We start from the raw sequence: 26,860 nt of genomic DNA, 5'->3' as shown, positions 1-26,860 counted from the left end.
CTAAAACTGCACAGCAGACATAGTGGCAGATGGGAGAGAGTTGAGTTTGTGCAAATAATCAAAATCAGACATGGTGACATGGTTTAAACATAACTTTTATTAAACTGTTAACATCTGTGCTTGCCCATGATCAGGGCACAGATCATGACCACTCTTTTGTAAGGATCTGTTCTGAGCTGGCCTCAGGCAGCTGCAATGTTGGTAGTTCTGTAGCTCTTCAGGTTCTGGAGCTGGAGGCAGGTAAGACATGCAGTGAGTCTTCTGGGCCCTGCTTGGGTGGGGGTGAATGGGATTTCCAGCTCTTGAGTGCTTTTAGCTTGCACAGAGCCCAACCTGAAAGGAGAGAAGGCATTATATAGGAGTCACCCCTCTTTGTGTTTTTAGTTTCCTGTGTCTGAGGTATGCATTAGGTAGACAGGAATGCAGTGCCAAAAAGGAAAGGAAAAAAAGAAATAAAAGAAAGCTGGCAACTTGAACTACCACAGTCAAATTGTCATCTAGCAGTAGTTTGGGAGGGTGATAGGACAGGAGAGTTGAAACCCTCCATGGAGATATCTAAGGGGACTTTGTCCTAATGCAGCTTCTTGAGACAAATGCGGGGTATTTGTCACGTGAAGAGGAGCATGCCCTTTTGGTGGCTCTTAGCTAAGTCACATTTGCCTGGTTCTTCAGTAGAGAAGGGGAAGACACCACTGTCTGTATTGTTTACAGTGGGGAATGGATGGAAAGATGTCATAAACAGAACAGTTTTACTCCACTTAAGGATGTTCAAGTTGCTCACTAAAAAGTAATTGATTTCTCAACAATAAATAGTTTCTAAATTTCATAGCTCATTTCAGCGACCTCTAACTTCGTCTTATTTCATATGTTTCTGACTGAGTCTTGTGGCATTTCTCTGGTTATCCTTTTTGTTGGCAGGAGGTTTTCCTTTTGCTGTCTATGCCTTTGATGTTGAAGCTTTCACAGATGCCATATTGGCTTCAACTTAGGTATTACACATCTGCTGAAAGTTCTCTTAGCTGGCTTTTCTCCTTTTCAGTGTGAAAATCATCTGTATTTGTAAATAAAGGATGGGATGCTTGGTGCTTTCATGCTGTAGTGACATCTTCTTGCCATGTAGTTGCCTGGTTATTTTTGGGGACAGCCTTTCCTGTGCAAGGGTTTCTCTGGCTTGTATTGTGTCTCTTTTTCCATTTGCTGTTCTTGGATCAGCACTTACCTGTAATTCCTTTGTCTGTAAATGAGCCCTCGCCCAGTGACTGCTATCACACACTGCTCCAGGGCTTCCATGAGGGGGTTCTGGAGGCTGATCTTTGCTGTGCTTGGCTCATACTGGACCATATTTTCTGGGAACTGTTGAAAGAAGCAAATGAGCTGAAACTGAGAGAAGAAAAGATATTCTTCTATGATTAAAGGGAGATGTGTGATTTTTTCAGTGCCTGAGGTGCCATTTCCCAGAAGAAACAAGGTCCAGCTTAATTTCTGCTCTGGTTTCTCAGAGAGCCCCTGAACCCAGAATTGCTTGGCTGGTTATGACTATGAAAGTTTTCTCCCTACTGGAGTGGCAGAATGACAGCCCAATCTTACCTCAATGGTGAGAGGGGAATCACAAAGGCTGATTTCTTCCTGTGCCAGGTACATGTAGGAGGAGTCCTCGTCTCTCAGCACAGCAGTCAGCCTGAGCAGGTGGTTCTCTCCCAGCTCTTTTCCAAACCATGTGTAAGGCACAGAGACCTTCAAGTTATTGACTGGAACAGAGTGGTGAAATAACAGGTGATGAGTGCAGTCTGGTCTTTCCCTGCATGACACCTAGGAGTGTTCAGTGCCCAACATTGTACTCAATTTTGGTACTAGAAGCTGCAGCATTTAAATGCTTAAGTGACCTCAAGTGGATTTGCAGTATGAAAATCTCTAAGGTGGTGTTGCCAAAGTGTTTTATTTCACAGAATGGGTGAGGTTGGAATGGACAATAGTGGATTATCTGGTCCAACCTCCCTGCCCAAGCAGAGTCATCCCAGGGCACAGGATTGTGTCTGGTCAGTTCTGGAATATCTCCAATTAGGGAGACTCCACAATCTCTCTGGGAAATCACCTAGAATCAACTATTCAGCCAACCTTTTATAAACCTAGGGCTAGGAGAATTTTTCTGAAATGAGAGCACTAGAGGAGCCATGCATCCAGGAGAGTCCTTACCTGAATTGCTGTGGAGGTTAAAATGAAACTCTTCCTTCCAAAGCTGGGCAATGGGCACACCATTATAATGCAGAGCCTGGATCCCAACTACCAGATGAGTAGCCTTTTCTCTATCACTGTGGTTAAACACTTCAATGGAAAGTGTAATATCTTGTCCCAGTTGCAAAGAATTACTTGACTGGAAGTGGATGAAAAGGTTGACTGGCTCTTCCAGAGCAGTAGGAATGAAGATGAACTGTGTGCTGCTGCTGCTGGTTGTCTCAAGTTCCTTCATATTTCTGTAGGCTTTGTCAAGTACTTTTTTTTCCTGGAGAGAACCTGTCCCACAAAAAAAAAGGAAGCACACACTTTGATTCTCTTTCCTGTTTACTAGTGAGAAGCAGCTGGAGAATGGCACTGATTTCTCCTGGTAGTACTGTAGATAACTGTTTCTAAGAGCATAGAGAGATATCCTTTTGTGCTTCTGGTTAGATGAGTTTGACAGCTTCAGCTGTCAGGATATTCATTGGATGTGCATGACAGATTCTACTTGGGAATAGTTGACATAGTTTTTAAAACACCTTGGTGCTAGCATCTCTCAGAGTGGAGGAGGCAGCTGCTTTTTTGCTGTAGCTAAGGCACAGTTCCATGCTCTCATGTGTAGAGAAGTTGCAGTTGTCTCCTGCAGCCATGGAGACAACAAGCCACAGGTTAAGATGGGGTGTTATGGTTGAGCCAGGGAAACAGCACTCAGATTCTGAAAGGGGAGCTGCTTGTTGAGGAAGAGATCTAGGCAGGATCTAAAAGCACAACAGTCCTTTTCAGAAAGCTGGAGTCTGAAATATCTATCCATCTTTATATTACAGAGGCAATGGGAGGTGGATGTACAGAGTGTAGAGATAACAGAAATCAGAAAAGGTATTCCAGACATGAAAGTTCTTGGTGAACAAACACCTGGTCTTCCACAGACCATAATGCCATTAAGCAAGGTGAAGTTTGGGTGATGACTTCTGCTTTGGCTCTGTAGACAGGGAGAATGAGGTGTTCTAGTGCCACTGAAGAAAGAAAAGTAGTGAGAAGAGGATGACCCTGGTTCTCTGGTTTGGCTCTGCTCTAGTCTTTTACTCCTGGCTTGTAACATTGACCAGGAATGTGCTCAGCCCCGTGCCTGCCCCATACCTTCAGGATATTTGTAGTTCTGTGTGATGTCCTCACAGCGCTCACTGCCAACACCCTTGGTGCTGATGTTGTTACCAGTGTATTTTGTGCCACCAAAAGCTGGCTTGAGGGTGTCATCTGCTTTGTGTATCCACACATGACACTTGGCATTGATGGCAGCAAAGAAGTAGCAGACATCATAATCAACTTGTGTGTCCCCTTCCTTGATGGCATGAACAGGGGCTGGCCCACAGAAGGATAGACCTGAAGAGAAAATGTTGTCCAGTTAAGAATCAGATGCTTTCCCAACTCAACCCATCCCTAGTTTAGACCTATACTGGTGATGTTTAGGAGGCCAGTAGGAAGCAGTGATAGAGCTACATGAGCTGCACAAACCAAACAGATAAATGATAGTTTTGTGCCTAAAGTCAGCAGGGTGAGTGAATGCCTGTCCTTTTGCATCCTTGCCCTGGAAAATGGGAAAGGAGGAATATTGAACAGCTTTATTTGCCCCTGCTTCACTTCCCCCCTGCTCTTGCTCAAGCCCATCTCTGATATCTTACCCTTGCTTTTCTCCTGGCAGGTGGCATCCAGTGCCTGCCACCCACTGTACTCTGGTAGCAAGTCTGAACGAGCCATCCAGCATTCATTCCAAACGTGGAAGGTCCTGCAAGAGGCAACAGCATGAGCTTATATCCAGGGACTGAGCCCTGAGATACAGTAAAGCTTTTGCCAAACCACCCAGTTAATGCTCCCTTGAAGGAGTTCAGATTGAAAAGAGCAGAGTGGTGTGTGGAGAAACAAGTGGAGTTTCTCCAGCTGGACTGGGCTATCATTCTTCCTTTGTGGGCTGTAGAAATAGAGCACTCTTGAGCTTGGGTTGCAGCAGTTTATCAAGAACAAGTCTTGTAGACAGGATCTCAGCTGAGCTGTCTCCTGTCACCTCCTTGCAGCTGTTTTGCCTCTTTCCTTTCCCCTGCATTTCATTTCCCACATCCAAGTATTGTCTCAAATTCTTGCTTGGGCCTTGCCATGTGTTCTTACCAGACACGAGCACTCTTGTCCTGTGTAAGCAGTGTCCCATCTTCATCATAATACTCATCCACGCTCAGGCTGCTCTTGGTGTTGTGAGCCCACGTAAAGGCAGTGACCACCCTGGTAGGAATTCCCAGGCACCTCAGAACTGTGCAGAAGAGAGAGCTGTGAGTCAGTTGTGCACCCTGCCCTAAGGGTGTCTCTGCTGATAGATGTAGAGCCTCTTCTGGTGCTAGGCCTGTTAGGAATGGCACCAGGTCTGCTGTTTGGCCTTTGCAAGAGGCATTCCTCCCTCAGGAAATAAGATTTCACATGTGCATTCAGTGAATGGATGTACTGATGCTCTTATCTCGAAGGCAGTGATGCTGAGTGTTGATGACACTAAAGATCTGCCTCTCCCCTGCAGATGAAAGCTGCAGCAGCACTGTACCTGAACACAGCACTGCAGCAAACACCCAGCACCTCCCGTAGCGGACGGGCTGGAATCTCGATGCAATCCACTGCTGGAGGATGGGGCTGCTTCCCAGCCACTTGGAAGGGGGTGTCCCATTACTGTGTTGCCCAGGCTCATATTCTGCCAGGCTTCTAAACTCATTGCAGTTCAGCTGCAGAGAAGGAGGAGAGAAAGATGTATTAAGGAATTGCCTCTCTTCGGTAGGTCCACCTGATCCTGTTTGTGGAAGCTGCTCCCAAAGCAGATGAAACCGAGAGGACTTTTTTTGTGTAAAGCATGAGGGTCATGGCTGAGCAGAACAGGGGCAGCAGTCTCCTCTGAAATTTATTCAGTCAGTGCCCTTTCACTGCTAAGAACCTCCTGCAGCACTACTTGTCTGCTGAGGGAGTATCAGGACAGGCTGGAGATGGGCAGGAGGTGTTGTTTGGAACAGGCTTCCTCTTTGGTCAGTGGTTTGGCCTGAGCTGGGGGTGAGAAGGTGCCCCTTGCTCGGGTCAGGGCTGCTCTGTGCCCTCCTTACCTCTAAGGTGCCCTCCTTACCATGGCAGCAGCTGCTCGGCAGACGTGGACAGGGTTTTTGCGCTGGGCAGGATCCTTTTCTCTTTGGAAGTGCTCCCCCAGAGCCAACAGGATGAAGCAGATGTCAACCATATCCTCCTCAAACTGAAACAAGAAGACATCACTTCAGGAAATTCTCCATGAACTTTTGTTCTCTTGAGTCCCTACAAGATGGTTTCTCCCTTTCTGCTGATAGTTTCAGGTAAGTGGGCTGTGAAGGAGGGCTCCAGGCAGAGGTTTGCAGGAGGAGCTGAGGGCAGACCTCCAACTTTATTGAAGGTGGGAAATGTATCAGCATCATACTGTGTCCCCTGATTGAGGGCAATTGATGCTTTTCTGGCATCAAAGAGAGACTTGTATGATCAGCTGGCACAAAAGTGAAATAATCAGTGGCTATGTCAGATGGCCTTAGACAAACAGAAAGATCTTCTTGTCCTCACTTTACCTGTTCTACAGAGACAGTATTATTGAGCTCTGTTAAATGCTTTTATGCCTGTTGATAAAAGGAAGGCACACAAAGCTCAGATACAGAATAATGCATTCCTTTATAGAGAACAGCCTGAGAAGGAAATTAAAATTACATGTGCTGGGTTATAGGACTTCATACACAGGTCTCTGTTCTCCTGCACAGGAGGTAGTGGGTGCAGAGAACATGGAGATGAATAGAGCTCTTCCATCAGAGCATCCTGTTCACACCAGATTTATGCACCTTTACTCTGCTGGTGGTTGGAAGAGAGCACAGACATATTGGACCCCTTGCTTACCTGACTGAAGTCCCAGGGTTGGGCTAGGATTGCATTTTCAGTCCCCTGGTAGATGATGCCATCTTGGTTTAAGATGTACTCCTGCCGTTGTGCCTCATTAGCCAAGAACACCTCATCATCTAGATTAGAGGGAGAAAAGCATCAGGAAGAAAGCATTGCTGGTCTCAGATGCACTTGCATCCCTCATGCAGCAGCAGATTCCACTGTGCTTTGGCAGTCCCTGGCATTCTGCCCTGAAAAATACCACAGATTGTGAATCAGACAGGAAAGAAGAATTTCATTGTCATCTCCATTTCCTTGTCCAAAAAGTTCCTCTGGACCCAGGCTGTTGCACTGGCTGGCTCTTCTACTCTCCTGGCTGATAAGTTCTAATACTAAGAAAGATACAGGGGCCTTAACCAGACCAATTACAATCCTGACTCATCCTAAAATCTCTGTTCTAGGAAAAACTTAAACATTTTCCCTTAGCAGAAGGACAGGGCTCTTGCAGTGGAGTACTCCAGGGAAGAGGCAGAACTGCTGAGGCAGGAAACTTCATGCTTTATGAGCTCCTACCTCTCTCCTGAGGTGCTGTGGGGAGCAGGGCAGGAGTGGAAAGAGCACTGGATGAGTCAACCCCAGCCTCCCTCCATGGAGGCTCCAAAGTTTTTTTTGTGAAGTGACTGATCCCAGCCTGTCTTTCTGTTTCTGATCACCTACCTCGGCACCAGGGATTAAAGAGGAGGGTGAAGTTGCCCAGGAGCTGAGGGGATTTGGAGGCACGTAAAAGCAGAGTGTACTGGCCAATGGGGGCATTGGCAGGTGTGTTCACACACAGGGTCCAGAAGTTTGGGTCCTGTTCCTCCACTGCTGCACTCCACTGCTTCTGGTCTCCCAGGCTGGAGATGGGAAATTCAGCCTGGATTTCATCTGCTTTGGAAGAATGTGGTCCTGCAGAGAAAGAAACCTGGTGGTGTTTATTCCAAGCATTGTTTATTCCTCACCTGTGCAGACTGCAGGGACCTTGTCTATCTCTGGAGCCATAGCTCTCCTTGTGAGAGGGCCATGACCCTTTAGCAGCTTCACGCCCACTGAGCATTGCTAAGGTCAGTAACGCACTTGGGCCTCCATGCTTGAAAGGGAGATGTGCTTTCCATAGATTTGTAGAAACCAGGAACGGCCAGAATGGTGCAGCCCTGCTGTTCCTGTGGAATGCAGTGTCTTGTAACAGAAGTCACAGCCCAGTGCTCACAATGTGGTAAAACAAGCTGGGGCTGAAAGCTGCTGCCCTCCTCACAGGTCTCACTAGAAAACACTCCAACAGAAAAACCTGTGACAGGCCAGAAGGTTTGGGGTTAGGTTTGAGCATTCCTAACCCCCAAAGCCAGAAGAGATCCCGTGAGCATTTTGTAATCATGGCATAGTGAAGCTGTCTTGGTTATTGTGTGCAGCGTCTCTTCTGGAAGGGATCTGGTTGTGATGCTGCAGCAGCAGAAGACTCTGCTTTGCCTTACATAAACAGTTCACTGGCCTCACATCGAAATTTGGCAGCCCTGCCCAGCTCTGGAGATGGCTTTTGTCCCCAGCTCTTCAGGTGGGTGGAGGAGCAGAGCTCTGGTAGGTTTGTAATGGCATTACCTGTCTGTACGATGAGGAAGGTCCTCTTCATCTGCTTCAGGTAGTTGTGTATTGGAGCTGAGAAGCTCACAGTGATGGTGAATGGCTGTCCCCGCCTCACTATGAGCCTTTTAGTGCTGATTTCTTCTGTGTGGTGGCTTTTGTTATTCTCTGAGATCATGAAATCACATTTTTGGATGCTCAGACCTGTAGTGTGAGAAGACACAGAATGAGTTTGGGGCTGTGAGCTGGCTGCAGTCGGGCCCTGAGCCACATTCTGGGGCGCACAAACAGCTGATTGGGTGTTTCTCAGACATTCTCCCCCAGCCTTTGAGACTTTCTATCCAGTAATGGTAGGGACTTTCCCTCTGAGCTTGGCTGTTCTGGTGTTGAGTAACTGTTGAGCTGCCTTTGCTTATACCTGACATCAATAAGTGCACTGGTGCAAACTTCACTGCTGGTCCAAATGCACAGCTCGATCAAACACCAGTTTTCCTACTTTGTACCACATCAGTTGACAATGCCATGCAGGAGACAGGAAAGATCCTCCTCCTTCTCCTCCTACACAGGCTTTATACACATCACATGTGCTTCTGTCCAGCACCAGAAGACAGAAAAAAATTGTCACAGTTTCAAGCACCCAGTTACTCCCTGTCTTATCTCAGCATTGGTATCATCCTGACCTTATTTATCTCTTTGGCTTGTAGCCCATCACTAAGATCCTTGCCTCTGTGGGTTGTAACTGCTGCCCCTTATGTGACACATGCTGTCACCTACATCCCCTTGCTGACCCTTGCTTCTCCCTCTGTGGCAGCTAAAAATATTAAAATCCACAGAGCATTTCTCTGCTCTCTAAATTGATTGCTCCTGTGCTAAAGCCACAACTGCTGTCTTTGCAGATTTCACTGCTCTGCTCTCTCCTGATGTCTTGTCCTGTCTTGTCCTCTGCACTGGTACCTTCTCCCATTGTGGTTGTCCCTTCTGTGTTTGTTAGGGACTCTTACTGGATTGTGTGCTTTGTTTCTCTTTTCTCCATATAATTTTTTTCCATGTGATGTTTTCAGTGAAAGATTCTGGTCTGGCTTTCAAATCCCATCATGGCTGTCCCAGTTCAAAGGCCTGCACCAGTTCAGGCCTCATGGAGCCAGCTCTGACCTCATCTGTTTTCTTCTCTGTGATGAAGATGTCTGTTCTGTCTGTCTTGTAGAATAGTGGGTGATGTGGAGTCTGGCTCCCTCTCCATCATATGACTTTTCATGGATCTTACTGTCACTTTCTTCAGGGTTGCCTGGAACCTTGTTTCTCTGCTCCAGAGGCTCAAACACTTGGTCATCTCTCTCTTTCAGTTGTGCAGTCTCCTCAATTCCTCCCACCCCCTCATTCCCTGTGCTGAAGATTCACTTACCTTTGCTTCCACACCCTCACCTGTCTGCCTTAGCTGCTTCTTGCTTCTTCTCACTCCTCTCAGGCATCAATACCAGCTTTTGATGGCTGAGCCTTTTTGTGCAGTCTGCTGTGCAGACTGAGCTCCCTAAGCCTTTAGAGCACTTGGCTCCTGCCCTGCAAGCTCAGCTCTTCCACGAGCCTCAGGAACGCTGTCTTGGAGCAAGAACAGTTGTCTCTTCCTGACACACAGCTGGCAAATGCTTGGAACTAACAAAAATGATTTTTGCTTACCTTGGCCCATGGCTGGTTCTGGGTACCATGAAAATACTCAGCTTCTGCTTGCTCTGGTGGGCAGTGACTCCTTCCTCCAGCTGCCTTAAAAACTGTCCTCCTGCAAAGTTGTTTGCTTGATTTCTTTGTACAGGGTGGGACGTGGTGTTGCCACCTTTCCAGCTTATCTGGTGTGCAGATGTTGAGGACTCTTTTATCTCTCAGACCACACTGAAGACAGGCTACAGCTGAGTGAAGTTCCACAGCTGGATGTGAAGCATTTAGAGACAGCCAGTGACAATTCCTTCAAGGATCTGTGCACTGAGGACCCCAGAGTAGGAAATGCAAATCTTGATGTGGCTCTGAACAACTCACAGAGTGCACTTCCAATGTAAGTGTTGGACAGCTGCTCTCCAGCATTGACCCCAAGCTGCTTAGATCCTAAACCCTTCAAGGAGTTCAAAAATATAGTCACTGCATCCATTGCTCTTGGGCCTAATTCAGAAAATTGAAACCACTTAAAAATGAGAAAATATGTTGTAAGAAAAATCTGAATTTGTGTAGCTTAATGCAGATTATTTGAAAATGTTGTGCTGGAGACTTGGACTAAATACATTCCTAAAGTTGCTGTAATATAAAAGGAATGTCACTGGATTGATAATAATTGGTCAAATGACAAGAAATAAGATATCAGAAATGAGCAGCTTTCACTCTGGAGTGAGTCATCAATAGTTTTGCAGAAACCTATGATCTCCAACAAACTCAAAAATAATTTGAGAAGTTGATTACATAATATAGTCCAGTGAGTTTGGTGGTTTTCTTAGTATTTCTATATTAAACTTTAGAATTGTTTGCTTATATACGTCATTTAAACCAGAAACGAACTCTCTTGAGTTTTAGGTTTTTACAGCATAGCCTTAATTGAATAGATTCACTTCCACAGAATAACTGCAGAGTGCTTGAGGTTGGAAGGGACCTCAGAGGTCATCTTGTCCAAGCTCCTGCTCAAGCGGGGTCACCAAGAGCTGCTGCTCACCTCTTGTAGTGATGAGCCAGCTCTGGGCACAGCACTGCAGGTGTGGCCTCAGCAGTGCTGCCTAAAGGCAGGAGTCACCTCCTTTGACCTGCTGGCAATTCTCTTTCTGAGGCAGCCCAGGATACAGTTCCCTTCTCTGTGACAAGGGCATGCTCCTGCCTCGTGTGAGCTTTGACTGCTCTGACTTTTGTTACAAAGCCTGGAGGTCACCAGATTTGCAGAAGTTGGGAACACTAAGAAGAATATTGGGAAAATCTTCCAGAAAATTCTGTATTTATTGAGCATACATTGCTCAATGTCAATTAGATGTGATTTTTTTTATATGCCTTGAACTTTTTTCTTACATAATGAGCTAAATACAGCATGTGATGGCTGATTTGTGCTCTTTCAGTCTAAGCAAATTTTAAACCAAGTGATTGTGCTCAAACTACTGACTTTCTTTGCATGGTCAATGTTCTTACATGTATCTTTGCAGTATATGTATGAGTTTTGAACCTCTAAATCAGAGTGGTTTAGATACGAGGAGGTATTTATCCCATCATCACTGCCTTGCAACGACTGTGTATACACACAGTACCATCTCTTGGTCAAACTGGCAACTGCAAGTAGGATTTCCTGCACTTCAACTCTGAAAAGAGACCTACTTATCGTGTCTTTGTGTCTTTCTTGACACTAAAATGGGCTAAAAAAGCCCATGGAGAAGCTTAACACCCAAAAGAGACTCCTGCATGTAGTACCCAGGTGTTTGTACTGGCATTCCATCTGGTGAGAATAAGCCCCCATCCCCAGGCTGTCCTTACATCCAGGGCTGCCCATCCCAGGTGCAGAATCCAGCACTTGCCTTTGTTAAACTTACCACTGCATCCCTGACATGCTCCTAGAAATCTCGAGGAAAAGTAATCCATAATTCCAATCCCTTGAAAGTGTCCATCATGCCTGGAATTACTTTATTATCTTATAGTGTGTAGGGATACTTGTTTTACAGGTCCAAACATAAATCCATAATGACTTTATTACCTTTAAAAATAGAAGCTTAAACTGTTTCCTGAGTGAGCATCTTTAATCACTCTGAATATAGTGATCAACAATTACATACAGCCTTTTATTGTGTCTACATTTCCAGCTTTGATGTGGCATACCCATGAATTAAATAGGAATTTTTATTTTGAGGGGAATTTCATGTTGCTTTAGAGCAACCAGAAATGCTCACACTGGGCCTTTGGTTTTATCTTTTTCAGTGCCCTCCACATTCAGTACAGGAGAGGGGCAGACCAAGAGGTAAAGCAGTGAGGCTCTGGTGGCAGAACAACGTGATTTGAAACCAGCAACTTTGGCTATTTCTGGTTGGTTGGTTTGTTTTTGTTGGCTTTTTTAAAATTTGAATCTAGAAACTTAGAAGAACAGAATGATGGGGAGAAACATTCACTACCCTGGAGGCTGATTTCAGTGTGTTTCAAGACCAATTCATGGTTATGAAGGTGTCATATCAGTGAGTGCTCATTGGATTTTTTTTGGAGTGGTCAGACTGGAATGAGGGCTGGCTGGGTCAGCCTCTTGGGCATGCTCCTATTTAAACTGCATATTTATAAAGAAAAATACTGACAATTAGCCATTTGTCTCCCACTGACTTCTGACCAAGGGCTGTGTAAAGATTGCAGGTTTGACAAAAGCAATTTAAATCCCTCCTCGGGCACTTACATGTTTTTCTCTGTAATAATCATTAGCATAATTGAACAGTTGTCTGACGTCTCATGCAGGAAGAATGTGTTTCTCCTGCATGGCACTGGCCAGATCTGCATTTTCACACCCAAACTGAGCTGGGTGTGGCTGCTGAGGGCGGATGAAAATGCTGACACTGTGAAAACCCAGCGAGTGTTGCAAAGCCCGGAGCTTGGCACAGGCTCTACAGCGCTGCTTCCCTTTGAACTGCAGCCTTCCTTTACAGGTAGTTAATTAGGATGAGGTCATTCCAAGCTCATGTGAATAACACTGTCTGAAATAATTGCCTGGATTGCGTTTAAGATGGAATACTGAAGGAATTTGAATGTTTTAGTTGTACTGTGTGTTAAATGTAATGTCAGTCTGCATTCTTGTAAGATTTAATGAGATTTTCTGAAATACCATCACTACCTCAAGGCCTTTTCTGAGGCTAGTGGAGTATTGTATACCCTGACTCTCCAAGATCCTGCAAGACTTAATTGATAGGTGCAAAGCTACCTATTCCCCTCTCCTTTGCCTGGAGAAATTTGAATTCCTGTGTGTATGTGTGTGTGTATGTCCTTTTCAACCTTCATTCCAGTCTCTCTGGGCTGACAAGTTTTACCAAGCTTCCACATCCACTGTAAGTATATGTGTGGGTAGCAAAATATTGTAATTGATGTAATAAAATAGGACTTCACATGTTTTGAAGATTTCGTTGGCTTTAAATCAAAGAAATATTTAAATGAGTCCTCAGTTTAATCTGTGTCACAGGGTCAGTTTGTGTGCATGGGGCATTCTGGGGGAAGCTGGTCCTGCATTGCTGGACAGTACTGACTGTCAGGAGGAAAAAGTCAAATTGTCTCTTAGGAGTATTCAGATCTTTGCTATACTGGCTTGTTAACTCTGCAAGGAGTGAATGGGCACATTAGGGATTTAGATATGGGTGGCACAATGCCTCCCTCATGAATGATGATCTGCTATAAGCAGCTTTGTGGGACGAGGAAGAGTGACTGTTAATTGTGAATTTTTGTATTTTTTTCTGATGTCCTTCTTTTTCTACTTTTCTACTTTCTCATTTTTCCAGTCCTAAGAAGAGAGTTCTGTTGTAGCACTGCCATATCTTATTGCTGTATTTTCCTTCTAGCTATAAGATTAAATGATAAATTTAATTCTAGAATTAAGTATGTCAGCTACTTGGATACTACTTTGGCTAGTACTGAATAAAACATATTTAGTGGATATAAGCCTGGAGAAGTGAAGGTTTCAGGGACACCTTATAGCTCCTTCCAGTGCCTAAAAGGGGCTTATAAGGAGGCTGGAGAGGGACTTTTCACAGGGGTGTAGGGAGATTGGACACAAGGGACTGGCCTTAAGCTAGAGGAGGGGAGGTTTAGATTGGATATTAGGAAGAAATTCTTCCCTGAGAGGATGGTGAGGCCCTGGCACAGGCTGCCCAGAGAAGCTGTGGCTGCCCCATCCCTGGAGGTGTCCAAGACCAGGTTGGATGGGGCTCTGAGCAGCCTGGGATAGTGGAAGGTGTCCCTGCCCATGGCAGGCAGCTGAAACAAGATGAGCTCTAAGCCTGCTTCCAACTCAAACCATTTTATTATTCTGTGATAATTAAATTGCATTCCATGAAGCTTATAAAACCAGTGATTTTAAATGATGTTCCTTGGAAATCCAGCTGCTATTATTGCTACAGGCTCTAATGCTGGAAACCATCACACTTGATCCTCTCCTTCAAGTTTAATTATGTAATGATTCCCACTAGTAATTGTATGTGTGAAGCTCCATAAAACAGGCTAGAGAATGGGAAAGGTGACACTGTCTTTACAGTATAGTCTCTGGTACCTTTTTATTAGTTTCCGTTCATATTACATCACTTTATTTTGGCTGAGTAATCTGCATTTCTGTGCTTCCAGTCATAAGAATGCATGAACACTGCACCAGCCTCATAAACAGGCAAAACTGAACTCTAGTACAGGTTATATCACTGAGCAGGGGCCACATGAAGCATCACAAATCCCTTAATGTCTGAAAAGTGGGTGCAAACCAAGTCCACCTGAAGCTGCCTGGTGCCACTCCTGTAGGGAATGATTTCAAATTCCACTGTTGAAGTCTCCATGGGGGCCATTCTTTCCACACTAAAAGAGAGAATGTATTTGTAAGTTAGAGCAGCTAAAAAATTCTTGCTATGTATTCTCCTGAGTACCCAAATTTAAGACTGTATGCCACCTCTCCACTCCCTGAGCATTCTGTCATTCAAATCTTGGCACAAGCGGTGCAAAAACTCCATCTGCTGTATGGAGAGTACTGACATGGTGGCATTTTGTCCTGGTGCAGATGAAAGTCATGAGGTTGACAGAATCATTTTAAAAACCCCACTTGTACTCCAGCTTTCCCAGCAAAGTGAACAAGTGACCAGCCAGAAGCGTTTCCCTACCAGATGCGGAGTTGCTCTTTGAGCAGGCCACTGCCTTCAGCTCTCAGGACACAGTCTGTCACCTCATCAGACAGAGGGTTGGTAAATGTGACCTCCACACTGACAGGCTTGTGCACCACAGCTGGACCAAGGACCTACAGAGAAAAAACCATTCTGCTCAGCCACAGCATCAGTCTCATGTCTTTTCTCCTTTCATTCCCGTTGCAAACCACTTATCCTTACCTGGGCAGGAAAGAGCCAGGAATTAGTTCATGTGCATAGTTTTGGGCAACAGAGTTCAGCCTTGAATGAGTGTGGCTAAGAATCAGCAAAGTGCTGTAGAATCTACCATTTAGTCCCTTTTTAAACTAGGTCAGTGCATGGTTTCATGTATAACATGATACTCATCAGAGTGAGAACAGAATGAGAATACAAGTATTGGCATACATGGTTAACTACTGGAGGCCCCTTAAATTAGCTTTAACTAGGCTAAATGAAAGGTTTGGGAGTGGAGAGCATGGGAGGTGTGAGACAGAGGTGAATTGTGGTGTCTCAGGGAAAATAATGCAAATTAGCAAATAAACATATTCATTACCTTATTTTGGCTGAGATAATGCAGAATCAGTATATCTGGTATATATTTGTAAATAACGTAATATTGGGTAACATCATTGGGAGGTCCATCAGCCCAACTGAATTCTCTGTTACTGTCTTCATGTTTGTAGGGAAGTTTCAATCAACAGAAACATAAATGCTTCTTAACACCTAATCACTGAATTGAAGTAAGTTAATCCAGGCACCTGCCCTACATAAACTGGCTCTGTGATTTGCACGGCACAGCACAGAGACTTTTTACAAAGTCTCACTGGAACTTGGTATTCAGAAATTGCCAGACCTGCAAAAAAACCACGCTTTTTACTCCTGTGTGTGACCTTCCTTTTCTTGTATGCTACTGACAGAGTGGTTTGGGACAGCTAATCTTGTCTGGAGGCCCTGAAGGACTCTGTACATTACCATATTCCCTCTGTGTTATTTACAGCAAGATGAGCTGATAGCATTTGATCCCATGAGTTATGCAGCATTTAAATCTGCTGTCCAAAACCAGTTCAGCTCGTTTATGTGGATGTGATGGGCCAGGCAAGGCCAGGACTGTCCCTGGGCAAACAGTGCAGGATCTTTCCTGTAGGCTAAGAACTGCTTTTTAAATGTACAACATTTGTCAAAAGTCAGTTAAAAGTGAAAAAAAGAGAAAGCCTCCAGTTCTAATTAATCATTTGGGAAGTGTTGCAGAAGGTGAAAAGTGACATTTATCATGATACAGTTAAAGAACTTCCTTTGAATATTGGTAATAGAGAGACTCAGAGCCCCAGGTGTTATCAGCTGGTCAGTGAAGGTGTCTTTGGTAAAAATCAGTCTTCCTAAATATACTGGAAGACATTGATCAGACTTTTCTAACAGAAGGGGAGATCTAAATATGGATGAGAGTTCTTTGTCTGTCTGTTCTGCCTGTCCATCCTTAGATAAACTTACCTTGTAACTGTTGTAACACTGGGAACTTTATCAGTGCCACATTAATGAGCACTGGCAAGAATATCCCAGCACAGCTATGCCATGGAAAGATTTTCCTTTTTTTAGTGGATTTAATTTCATTTGTATCATATGGCCTATTACTACAGCAATGAGATCCAATAACCCTCGGGCATGATTTCATTTCCCATACTCCTTCCCATGAGGAATAGATGGAGTAGGAATTCCTGTTGCTGCTTCTCTGCACATCTCTCAAGGGTCACAGAGGGGACTAGCTTTTACCTTGATGGTGAGAAGAGGATCCTGGAGTACAATATCCTTCTCAACTAGAAGTGAGGCTCCCCGTTTGATCTGGCACACAGCAGTCACAAGGATCTTCCTGTCATCCATAAGAGAGTTTTTGTACTGGGAGTAGGAGATCTTGAAAGAAAGCTCTTTCACTGTAATGGAAACAGAAACAAAATTTCCCTCTCTTCTTTTGTCTGAGTATCAGCTATCTGTAAGACAGCTGTGTTTTAAGGCACAATTCTCTTATCACCCTGGGGCTGCACATTTGTGAGTGTTGACACCAACAGACAGGAATGATGCTCATGGGTGACTTCCACTTACATTTACATAAAGCACTAAATGATCAGGTACAGTTTGGTACCTGGACAGATCTGAGGATGGATGGATGGATGTGGCAATACCTGCTGGTGTTTTTTTCATTTATCTGAAGCTGGGGTTTATTGCTCCTTCCTTGCAAAGAGGGCAGAGGTCAGAAGGTGGGTTGGTTGAAAGGCCCTTGCAGATGCAGCTGTTCAGCCTCTGCCTTGCACAATCTGAGCTGCTGTGCCAGCAAGGAAGGCAATGCAACTCAGTATAGTGAGAAAAAGAATTCTGCTGGAACTGTGGAATGAGTTCTAACGTGTTATGTGTTAGCTTGAGAGGGTAGTTCTGTCCATCTGTGCTGCCTCTCATTTTTCATCACTGTCCCTCTAAAAGCAGGGCAGAGACCACTCTCTGCAGGTGGCACAGCTCTTCCTGCAGTTGGTGGTTTCTGTTGTGCTGCTGTGAAAGTCGTAGGCTTGTTTTTCCCCCTTTAATCTGTCTTTGTGCTTTGCTTGGGGGGAGCCAGCATCTCACTATTCTCCAGTCTATGTCTCTTAGTTGTTCTCTCAGCAAAAAAGGTCATAATGTAGCACCAACAGTGGTTGTGCTGGGTGAGACAAAAGGTCACCCTGCTCAGTCTCCTTTTTGTCCGTGCCTGAAAGCAAATGCTTAAGACAGGGAAAATATGTGTCTTTCTTTTCCCCTGAATAGCCTTGACCTACAACTGTTTGCAGGTCATACACTTCATGAGCCATTCTTTATTTTCATGTGATTTGACCACAACCCAGAACTCTATCTTGTCCAGTAATAAAAGCTGTAATAAAATCAAAATTACCTTCTTCAGCTTCAAGTTTAACAGACCTATGCAACTGCAAAATCTCTGCCTTGGGTTTTCTGGTGTAGAGAATGGCTGAAGCCTTCAGTTTAACTTTTATGGTCTTAAAATCTGAGATCAAGTTTTTGAGTGTCAAGGTAAGGAGGATGTCCTGGCCAACCACAGGAGATGCATCAAGGAGCAGCTTCCCTGAGATGCTGGGAGTTTGTTCAGGCTGTGATCTTGAGAATCTACTTCTGTGTCTTGGAATTTTGCTTCTTTTCCCAGGTCTTTTCACACCAAGCAGCTTCAGTGCTTTCCTGTACACCTGCCTTTCCTTCAAGGATCCTGCATTGAAAGGTACCATGGTCAGAGAGCTTGTGCATGTACTGGGTATGGTGCAGTAGAGCCATGGCTGGTCTCAGACATTTAGGGAAGCTGAGAAGGGCAAAGACACTCCAGAGGAGAAAGTGAGGTCTAACCCTAATGTGAATTTTGGCACAAAAGCAAATGAATGTACCTGGCCAGGAAGGCTGGAAAGTAAAACCTGCCCATCAGCTCCAGGTGCCAGTTCATGGGCATCCCTTAGAAGCTGTGGGCAGTAGAAAGGTAATTCTGGGAGAGCTCAGTTCTACATAAGGTGGGGCAGTTGCCATCTCCTCTGAAACTGAGAAGGATGAAAAAACCTTTTTGCAGAAATTCTCCCCAAACAGCTCTCCAGAATGGCTATTGTTTCAATTGAATCAATATCAGCAGGTAAGGAGCCCTAAGACTTTGAAAATTGACAATTGCTTGGCTCTAGAAGTAAATAAATTTAGTCAGTACTCAGTCCAGGAAAGGCCTTAATTCTTTTCACATTTGATCATCAGTGGCAAAACTATTGTAATAAAGAATTTACCTTCTGGATATTTGTAATTAGCAGTGACATCCACGCGGGCGTTGGTGCCCACTGCTTTGGTGCTGATAAATTTTCCAATCTTCCTGGTATCAGAATAAATTCTCTCTTTTCTTTTCTTGCTGTAGCGAATCCAAGTAACACAGTCAGCATTCACTGCTGCAAACACAAATGGGCTGTCATAATCCAGGTTCACATCCCCTTCCTTAATGGCTCTGGTGGAGGCAGGACCACACTGATAGATGCCTGTATTAGAGAGGGAGAAGTTGAACAACATAAATCCTCATGCTGACAGCAGGAGGGAGAGGCAGCCACTCCAAAAACACCTTTGGGAGAAGTAAAACAACATAAATCCTCATGCTGACAGCAAGAGGGAGAGGCAGCCACTCCAAAGACACATTTGGGTCAAGTACCCTGTTTTCATGTCTGTGTGATGTGGAAACAGCAAGCCCAGAGATTCCTCGTGCACTCTGTATCAAAAGGTGGGGCTGCAGAGGAGGCTGCGAGGGAGAGCTAAAGCTTCTGGAGATGTGTGCCATGAGAAATGTTCTCACCCACCAAAGGCTGCATGCAAAGCTGTCAGGTGAAAGGAGAGGAGTCAGCAGTACAGTCAGACGTAGGAGATGGGAGTCAACAGCGCTAGGAGTGCATTGAGAAGAGCCAGGAAAGTGAATCTGTTAAACCTGGTAGTGAGGAGTGGGGCTGTGTGATGTGAGGAGCTAAGACAAGCAAGGGTGAGATAAGTGAACTTAAGATGTGCTCGCTTTTGTGGAGGCAGAGAATTGAAATTTAAAAAGAAAGAATTGTTGTGCTGGTCAGCAATCCAGAGGCTGACAGAAAAACTGAGATTGGTGTGGGTATTGCTTTTCTTGTGCACCCAAATTAATGCTCCATCTACAGGGATTATATAGAAGAGAATTGTCCTGAAATTTTTGGTAATTTCAAATTTCAATTTTTTACTCCTGGCAATCTTTAGGAGTAACACTAATCTACAGGTTTTAATATTTACAACAGTATTACCTTTGCTTTTTTCCTGGGGTGTTGCATCCAGAACCTGCCATCCATCATAAAAAGAGCCGAGGTCTCTTCTGATGAACCAGCTTTCATTCCAGACATGGAAATTCCTGCAAAGGAGGTAGAATGCAGAATATCAGATTTGTACAATGCAAGAAATAATCCTAATTGAGTGAATGAAAACTCCACTGTGGACAGAGCAGCTGCTGTACTCCTTACATGAGTACCTCCTTCCCCTTTTTTGCCAGCTTTTAGTGTTATACCTCTGAGAAAGGTTGGGATGTTATGAAAAAGAAATATTAAAAGGAAAATACTTCATTTCAGAGTCATAATTCAATACTGGACATTCCTGAACAAAAAGCCAAAGGTCTGGAATGGAGTTTTACATCACTGGGAGCATGAGGTCGGGGTGGTTTTTCAGGAGCATGATTCTAGATATTTTAATTAGTGGGGAATATAATGGAAGAAATATTAAAGAAATATGTATATTTACCACACACTGTCTTCACTCAAGTGCAGGTTGTTTCCAGACACATCAATGTACTTATCAATACTCAGATTTAGGTTCTTGTCATGGGCAGAGTTGAAGTTTGTAATAACACGAGTTGGTATTCCCAAGCATCTCAGCACTGCAATATAGAATGCCATAAAAGCTCTGTAAACCTATTTTGCAGACATTTAGAAAGTTTTTTTCTCAGGCACACAGTTTAGTGTATGTTTTCAGTGTTGAAACAAGTCCTCAGAAATTTCCCTCCAGCTATGATGCAAGTCAGAATCATTGTGCAAAATTGCTTAAAAGACACTTCCACTGACATGACATTCTTAGCTGTCATGTCCTTTTTAATAAGAGTTTGGTTCACCCATTTATTTTAATCTTTGATTCGTTATCCTGTTCTCTCTCCCATTTTCCCTCTGTTTGTTCCTTGTTTCTTTTTCCACTCACAGAGATACAACTCTCAATTTTCCTTTGTATTTTCCCCAGAGAGGTTTTTGTGTCTCAGAGCTGCTCTGACTGGACACTGCTAGGATGAAATGATTTTCCTGACTTGCAGCTCCCTTTACAGGTCCTCGGAACTGTGACTTGCTCTTGCCACCAGCAGGTAAGATACAGCAGTAGAAAACTGGCAGTATGTAGAAGATGGACTTAAAAGAGTACTGGTTTTCTTTGAATCCTAGCTTTGAAGCAGGAAACCTTGCTCTTTTCACCAGCCCAGCCTGGAAAACCCCTTTGGTTTTTGTTTACTCCCAAAGTTTAGCGAGTAAAGTTTTGTGAGTACACTCACAAAGCTTTGTGTTTACTCACAAAGCTGGCATGCATTATTACAAGCTGTACACCGAAGGATTAACCCTCCACGCATGGAGAGCAGAGGTTCCTCACTCTCCCTGCCCAAGCTGAAAGAGCCTGAACAGAATTGTCACAAAGTTCAGCCCGCAGAACTCGCAGTGAGCTGCCTCTGTGGTGTCATTTCCACGTGTCCCAGGGTACCTGTGCAGGTGACTCCTGCAAAGACCCAGCACTGGCCGTAGCGGACGGGTCTGTAGCGGGCCCGGTGCCACCGGCGCAGGATGGTCACGCTCCCGCTCCAGCGCAGGGGGTTGGTTCCTGAGCGGAACTTCCCACTCCACTTCCCTTCCACCACTCCCTTCTCGTCGTTGCTGTTCACCTGAAAGAGTCCTTCTCGTGAGAGAATTAAAGTATTTACAGGAAAAGAGAGAGGGAAATAGTTAGAAGTGACCCTGTGGGGGTAGCACTGTCCTCGTTGAGTGGGTGGTGGGACAGAATATTTAGATATTAGATAGAATTTTGTCTGCTCAAAGGCCACCACTGGACCAAACCCAGAGCAGATTGTAGAATCTGGTGATTCAAAACTGCCTTGTTTTCAGTACAAGTGGTCCCAAATGTACTGACTGACACCTGCTTATGTTTTCTCTGTTTCATCCACTGATCCCACCTCCTTGTATGTCATCACTCTGCTAGACTGTGCATTCATGCTGCTTCATATTCTCAAGTGATTTATGGAAGCCTTGGGAAATCCATCTTTTCTCTGAATGTGCATTTGTTGCAAACATGCAGATAGTACTTACAGCTTGCCTAAACTTGTTAGATGTGGTTGCATATATTTGTACACATCCATTGTAGAGCCCTGTTTAAGTATCAAGTGTGGTGGTAAAGGATGCAGCGAGTTATTTTTAATATTTTTTCCTTAATTATTTGTAGTTATAGTAATTTTGTACATCTGAGTTATTTACTTTATGTTGAAGTTGAGAATGCCTACAGTGAGTGCTGTCCAAAAGGCTGAAAAATATCAGTTATAAAGGAGGAATCTGCTGAGAGCTGTGGTGAGGCATATATTATTTATAAAATAGAAAACTTTTCAGCTGCCTAGCTGTGCATTTATGTATTTGTGAGAAGGAGTTGTGACTATTTGTTGCAAGAAATGGTAAAAACCTCACTGAACAAATATCCCTTAAGTAAAGAATGCTAAATTCAGGCATTAAATGCAGCAGAACCAGCACTGGTTTTCCAAAATATTTTGTGCTTCACTTGGTGTTTGAAAACTTAGCAAGTGATTTCAGAATAGACAAAGGCTTTCCAAATTAGTGAAAAGATCTAATAGACTGAAAATCTGTCAGGAAAATACATGTGAGGCTCGATGTTCCTCAAAAGTTCTTGGAAACATTCCTTCAGACACGAGCAAACTTTTGGGCAGAAGAATAAATCTCCATTTTACCTATTTTGTCGCTATTTTTTGCTTGGCTGCACCTATAAAACATTGAGGAATTCATGCTGAATGGTGAGTGCGGGTTGGGGTTTTGTTGGTAGGTGCAATTCCAGCTGTAAGTGCTGGATGACTTTACCGTGGCACTGATAACCCTGCTCACGTAGACAGGGCTGTTCCGCTTGGACACATCCACAGCTGGGTCCTCCTGGTGCTTCAGGCTCCGGTCCAGAACAGCCAGAGAGATATCCAGGATGTCCTCTTCAAACTGGGATCAAAACAAGCAATATATTAAGGCTGTTTTCATAAGAAAACCCAAGGATAAAGTCCCCACCTAGTTTCCTTCTCCGAGCATGGGAGGAAGATGTTGGGAATGGAGGAGTTTTCTGTACTGTTAAAGAAAATTGGGCCAAGAAGAAAACATAACCATTAAGCTGCCAACTCTCCATAGTATTTTAAAGATGTCTGAGCACAGTGTGGGGCTGTGGCCACTGGCATTCACAAGGACATTACGTGGCCTGGTGGCACAGACAAGACCACTGTGGGTTGGGCTCAGCAGGGGTCACACCCTCCCACATCCTGCTGTGTCCCTTCAGGCACCTGTCTGTTATGAAAGCTTTACTCTCATGGGCTGCCTCCACCTCCTATCAGGTGATCTGATCTGAAAGAAACCCACAAAAATAGTTATTGTGGATGAAGGTCACCAAGACACTGCTTGGGCCCAGAGAATGCCCCAGTGCTTGGCTGGATGGATGTGGCCAGGCAAGGATGGCCCTTGACCTCTGAGACAGAAAGGAGCTCTGGTCTTGTTTCATTTATCAGAGTAAAAACAGCCATGGGCTCAGGAGGATCAATAGAAATGCTGTCTGCAAGTGCTGGTGCAGCTGGAGGGCAGGAAGTGGCCAGGGATGGTCCTGGCTGGCCTGGGCAGCTGCAGGATGGCTGCTTGGCTGGAGATGGGCTGTAGTTCTGACTGTGTTTGCAGTGGTTACACTTGGAGGGCCAAACTGATTTAAAAAAATTCCAACATGATTTGTTTCAGTCGTGTACATTTGGGGTATTCTTTTAGGGTCTTCTGCCCCCTTACTGAGCACATTGCATAAATATTTACATGCACTGGCTTTGCAATACCCAGAGGCTTTCTTTGCTCTCTACAAGGGTCAAAAAAACCAAGTACAGTTTTACCAGTTTGTGTAACCAGTTCCAATCTGAAATTATGCTTTGTTTCTTTTATTTCTGTATGAGCACATGCTGCACAGGGGAAATGATCCTGATGCTGCTGTCTGTAATGTTATGTAAATGAGATACATATTTGCAAGAAGATCTGAAGTGAGGAATATTGAACTCTTATACTATGAGAGAATGATTTTTTTTCTCCTCAAGAGCCTATTTACCCACTACCCTTATTTTGAAAGCTCTGGAAGAGGTGGTGCTGTTTACCTGTCCATAGTTCCAAGCTTCTTCTTGAATATCTTTCTCCACTCCCTGGAATATGATTCCACTGTCATTCAGGACATACTCCTGCCGCTCCTTTTCATTAGCCATGTAGACATCATCATCTACAAGCAGAATGAGACATGATGGCTGGAAGGAAATTGCTTTGCTGTAACTGAAAATCTCAAATAGAGGGCAGTTCTAGGGATCAGGTGAGACTGCCCATGCATTCAGGCTTAGGACTCTCTGCTACTCCTCTGTAACCATTTAAAGAGTAAAATAAGCATAAAATTCAGGGGAACTGGCTGTGTTCCTGTCCCTTCAGTAAGCACAGTATGTATCTTACTGGTACTTGTTACCTGTTTTACAAATGAATGCACAGGAAATATCCGAGGAAAAAAATCTGGAATGAATATTTGGAATATTTACTCCCTTTGATTTCTTATCCTACAAGCAAGAGTCTGGGTCTTTGATGCTTGCAGCACTGAAGAAGGGACAAAAACTTGATCCTTGGTGTTAAGCAAAAAACCAACTTTCTGTAGCTGTGACTGTCAGGTACAGACTTTACTGTGACACCCAGGTTTCCTGGCTGAGACAATGAGTTATTTGGAGGTTCAGAGCATACCTGGACACCAGGGATTGAAGAGTAGCACAAACTGGCCCAGGACTTTGGAGGAGACCTTGTTCCCAGCAAGGACCTCGAGCTGGAGTTTGTATCGTCCGATGACGGCGTCGGCCGGGCTGAGGATGGTGAAGCTCAGGCAGCGAGGCTCACTGGGCTCTTGGGTTGCACTCCAGCCACTGGAACCCTCCTCAGAAAGGCTAAATATGGCCTTGGTCTGCAGGGATTCTGCTGGAGATGGTCCTGCCAGAGGGAATGGATGAGCTGGGGAGGGTGGTTTGTGGGAAGTAGGGGTGAATTATGTTATGAAGATAACACGCAGTGTTGCAGGGATGTCCTTAGGAGCAGAGATACAGCCTTGGTTTTGAAATGAGGATGGCTCCTGCCTTCCTTTTAATTATTAACTGCCTTAAGGTGTAGGTCAAACTTTAAAATGGGAAATCATGAGCCTAAAAGGGCAAGGAATCCTGAGTGGAACAGGGCAAACCTTAATGTTTCAAGAATGGGCCATGAACACCTGTAAGGCACAAGTATTTTGGAGCTGGAATAACCTGGGTATGAGACGACTGCCATGGGGAGATTACCTGTGCTTGCAATAAAGGTGAAGTTGTCCCAAGATTGTGCTGTTGTTTTGAGGTTCAGAGAGATGTTGAAGGGCTGCCCTCTCCTCAAGATGAGTTCTGTGCTGCTGTAATCAGAGGTGTGGTGTGCAGCTTTATTTCGTTTGGAGTGCCAGTTGACTTTTCCTATTTTTAGGGCTAGAAAGACACGAGACATGTTAATTAAAACCATTTTCCTTCAGACTTGCACACCTTTTCATTGCGTCTAATGTACTAATTTTATTATATTTATAGATAGCTGGCATTATGTGCTATAGGAACAAAGAAAAATCCATTGTTATTAAAAATTGAAAAAGGCTAGGGAGTTAAACAAACAGCTAAAAGATGAACCCTTTCCTGTACGGTTCTTCAGAAAGAGAAAAAAAAATTCAAAAATTCAAAATTCAGAGAATTCATCTTTGATTTAAGCAAAAAAATCAAAATCTTTTGGTAAAGTCTGAAGAGACTGTTCTATTCCTCATATTCCTGCCCTTTTTCTGTGGTGATATCTATTTCCCATCATGTTTTACAGATTTACAGAAAGAAGTATTAAAATTCTCATCAGGAAATGCAAGGCTGGTTCTGGAAACACTGCCTGGCAGATGATGGCTAGGAGGTTGGTATCTTCAGTGTGGAACTTGCTTGTTATCTTCTCACGTATCTTGTATCTAAATTTAATTTACAGTCTTGTAGCTTGAAGCTGGGTGTTATTTCACACTCTGTTGGAAAAAGATTACAAGCAGAGGAGTGGCATGTCTCGAGGCAGTGCTATGGGTTGCTCTATTGTATCATGATAGGTTGCCCAATGTTGAAAATGGGGCACTGAAGCTCAGATTACAAAAGCTTCAAGCTTTCTCTTTCCTTGATCAGTTAAAAAATTCCCACAACAACAAACAAAAACAAAGCAGAAAAATGCAGATTTCCCTATGAAAAAGGTGTTTGGAAAGTGCCCTTTCCCAGTATGATATTCCAGAGGAGTTTCAGGTGAAGAAAACCTCCTGCTCTGAGTAGAGCTTGTTAATCCTGTGTAGAATAATGCTGCTGTGAGCAACATTTCCATCATTTCACTGAACCAAGAAAGGGGCTCATGTCTGAGAATCTATATGGTTCTACTGTAATAATAGGGTGAGATTTCAGTTTTCTGCTGTGTTTGCAGCACGGAGTTATATTCTGTGAAGGCTTGATAAAGGTGCAATTATACTCATTTTCCTGCTTTTTGGAAGAAATATGCATTTCTGAGGCATACTCCAGGCCTGGAGCGAGTGACTTTCCTGTAGTCTGTGTGCATAAGCATGTGTGAGTGTTTTCAGTTAAGGGTCTTGCTTCAGATCTGTCACCTGGAGACAAAAATTCCATTGGCAGGAGTCTGATGTTTGAGTCACATGGTGTGAAATGCCTGGAAAGCATGTTGCTTGCATCATCACTTCATTTTCCTGCCTTAAACATGTTTAATTGAATGGGACCTATGGAAAGCATCATTCCTAATATCAAGTCCTCTAATTTAAGGGTGACTTAGAAGGTGTTTCTGAAGGGCACTTGGAGTCAGGGTTTGAAAAGGAGTCAGTTTGCCTTGCTGCACTTTATCCATGTGTATCCTGAATGCCCAGGCTCTGCGGGGCAGGGAGCACCACGTGTTGAGCTGGGCAGGGATGCAGAAAACTGAGAATAATTTTGCACATTTGTAAATAAAAATGTCATGCATAGAGGAGTTAATGGCAACCCATGATATTAGTGAGGCTCTGATGTTAAAGGACCTAAACAGTGCTGCTAAAGACTGTCAGAGTGGAATGTCACAGGCAAGGACAAGATATCCACCAGAGGAGCAGGGGAAGTGAGCAGAAGCAGGAAAGATAAAGAAAGCAGTGGCTAGCATTGGTTTGCTCTAACAATTTACTGCATCAATAGTTTGATTTGCCTTGTGAAGTTCATGGCTACCCACGCATTTCCAGAGAAAAGTGCAGGAGATCAGAAAGAAAAGTTCCATATATGTGGCAAGAGCACAGTAAAGCTTGATGCCAGTCTTTTGTCCACGTGAATCTCAAATTTATCCTCGTTTTGGTCTTCACAGTTTCAATTTCAATCTTATAATTGC

The 26,860-nt window shown here is 44.1% G+C and overlaps 2 protein-coding genes and 1 long non-coding RNA gene across 4 annotated transcripts; 1 reads left to right on the top strand and 2 right to left on the bottom strand.

Annotated features, from left to right (window-relative positions):
• Positions 1-77: 77 nt before the first annotated feature.
• On the bottom strand, positions 78-9,547 carry EPB42 (erythrocyte membrane protein band 4.2). Of its 2 annotated transcripts, XM_038158726.1 has the most exons (13): positions 9,415-9,547; positions 7,759-7,944; positions 6,841-7,071; positions 6,142-6,260; positions 5,360-5,482; positions 4,796-4,970; positions 4,375-4,513; positions 3,894-3,997; positions 3,352-3,594; positions 2,194-2,511; positions 1,588-1,748; positions 1,220-1,353; positions 78-333 (listed from the first exon to the last, which is right to left on the bottom strand). In XM_038158726.1, the coding sequence occupies exons 1-13, from the start codon at positions 9,422-9,424 to the stop codon at positions 183-185; spliced, it is 2,094 nt and encodes a 697-aa protein (XP_038014654.1). In that variant the 5' UTR covers positions 9,425-9,547; the 3' UTR covers positions 78-182. The 2 variants fall into 2 exon arrangements, with proteins under 2 accessions (XP_038014654.1, XP_038014655.1); XM_038158727.1 differs by lacking the exon at positions 6,841-7,071.
• A 99-nt stretch (positions 9,548-9,646) lies between these two features.
• On the top strand, positions 9,647-12,703 carry LOC119710112. The gene is made up of 3 exons (XR_005259504.1): positions 9,647-9,784; positions 11,668-11,772; positions 12,187-12,703. It is a non-coding gene; the product is annotated as an uncharacterized LOC119710112 (long non-coding RNA).
• A 74-nt stretch (positions 12,704-12,777) lies between these two features.
• Positions 12,778-25,260, bottom strand: LOC119710111 (protein-glutamine gamma-glutamyltransferase 6-like). The gene is made up of 12 exons (XM_038158732.1): positions 24,754-25,260; positions 24,173-24,412; positions 23,554-23,672; positions 22,253-22,381; positions 20,880-21,057; positions 19,887-20,022; positions 19,400-19,503; positions 18,383-18,625; positions 17,506-17,832; positions 16,362-16,519; positions 14,574-14,707; positions 12,778-14,274 (listed from the first exon to the last, which is right to left on the bottom strand). Exons 1-12 carry the CDS (start codon positions 24,959-24,961, stop codon positions 14,121-14,123), a joined length of 2,130 nt encoding a protein of 709 aa, XP_038014660.1. The 5' UTR covers positions 24,962-25,260; the 3' UTR covers positions 12,778-14,120.
• Positions 25,261-26,860: the final 1,600 nt, after the last annotated feature.

This window comes from Motacilla alba, chromosome 20 (genome assembly GCF_015832195.1).
Source record: "Motacilla alba alba isolate MOTALB_02 chromosome 20, Motacilla_alba_V1.0_pri, whole genome shotgun sequence".
NCBI lineage: Eukaryota > Metazoa > Chordata > Aves > Passeriformes > Motacillidae > Motacilla > Motacilla alba.
This window is presented reverse-complemented; position numbering and strand designations above follow the sequence as displayed.

Coding starts and splice junctions, on each gene's coding strand:
- LOC119710111 (XM_038158732.1), bottom strand. CDS start 24,961: ATGGTTTTAATTAACATGTCTCGTGTCTTTCTAGCCCTAAAAATAGGA. Junction 14,708..16,361: donor ATCCTCTTCTCACCATCAAG/GTAAAAGCTAGT, acceptor TTTTCTCTGTAG/GTCCTTGGTCCAGCTGTGGT. Junction 14,275..14,573: donor AAAGAGCAACTCCGCATCTG/GTAGGGAAACGC, acceptor TCTCTCTTTTAG/TGTGGAAAGAATGGCCCCCA.
- EPB42 (XM_038158726.1), bottom strand. Junction 4,971..5,359: donor GCCGAGCAGCTGCTGCCATG/GTAAGGAGGGCA, acceptor CCTTCTCTGCAG/CTGAACTGCAATGAGTTTAG. Junction 2,512..3,351: donor GAACTACAAATATCCTGAAG/GTATGGGGCAGG, acceptor TTTGTGGGACAG/GTTCTCTCCAGGAAAAAAAA.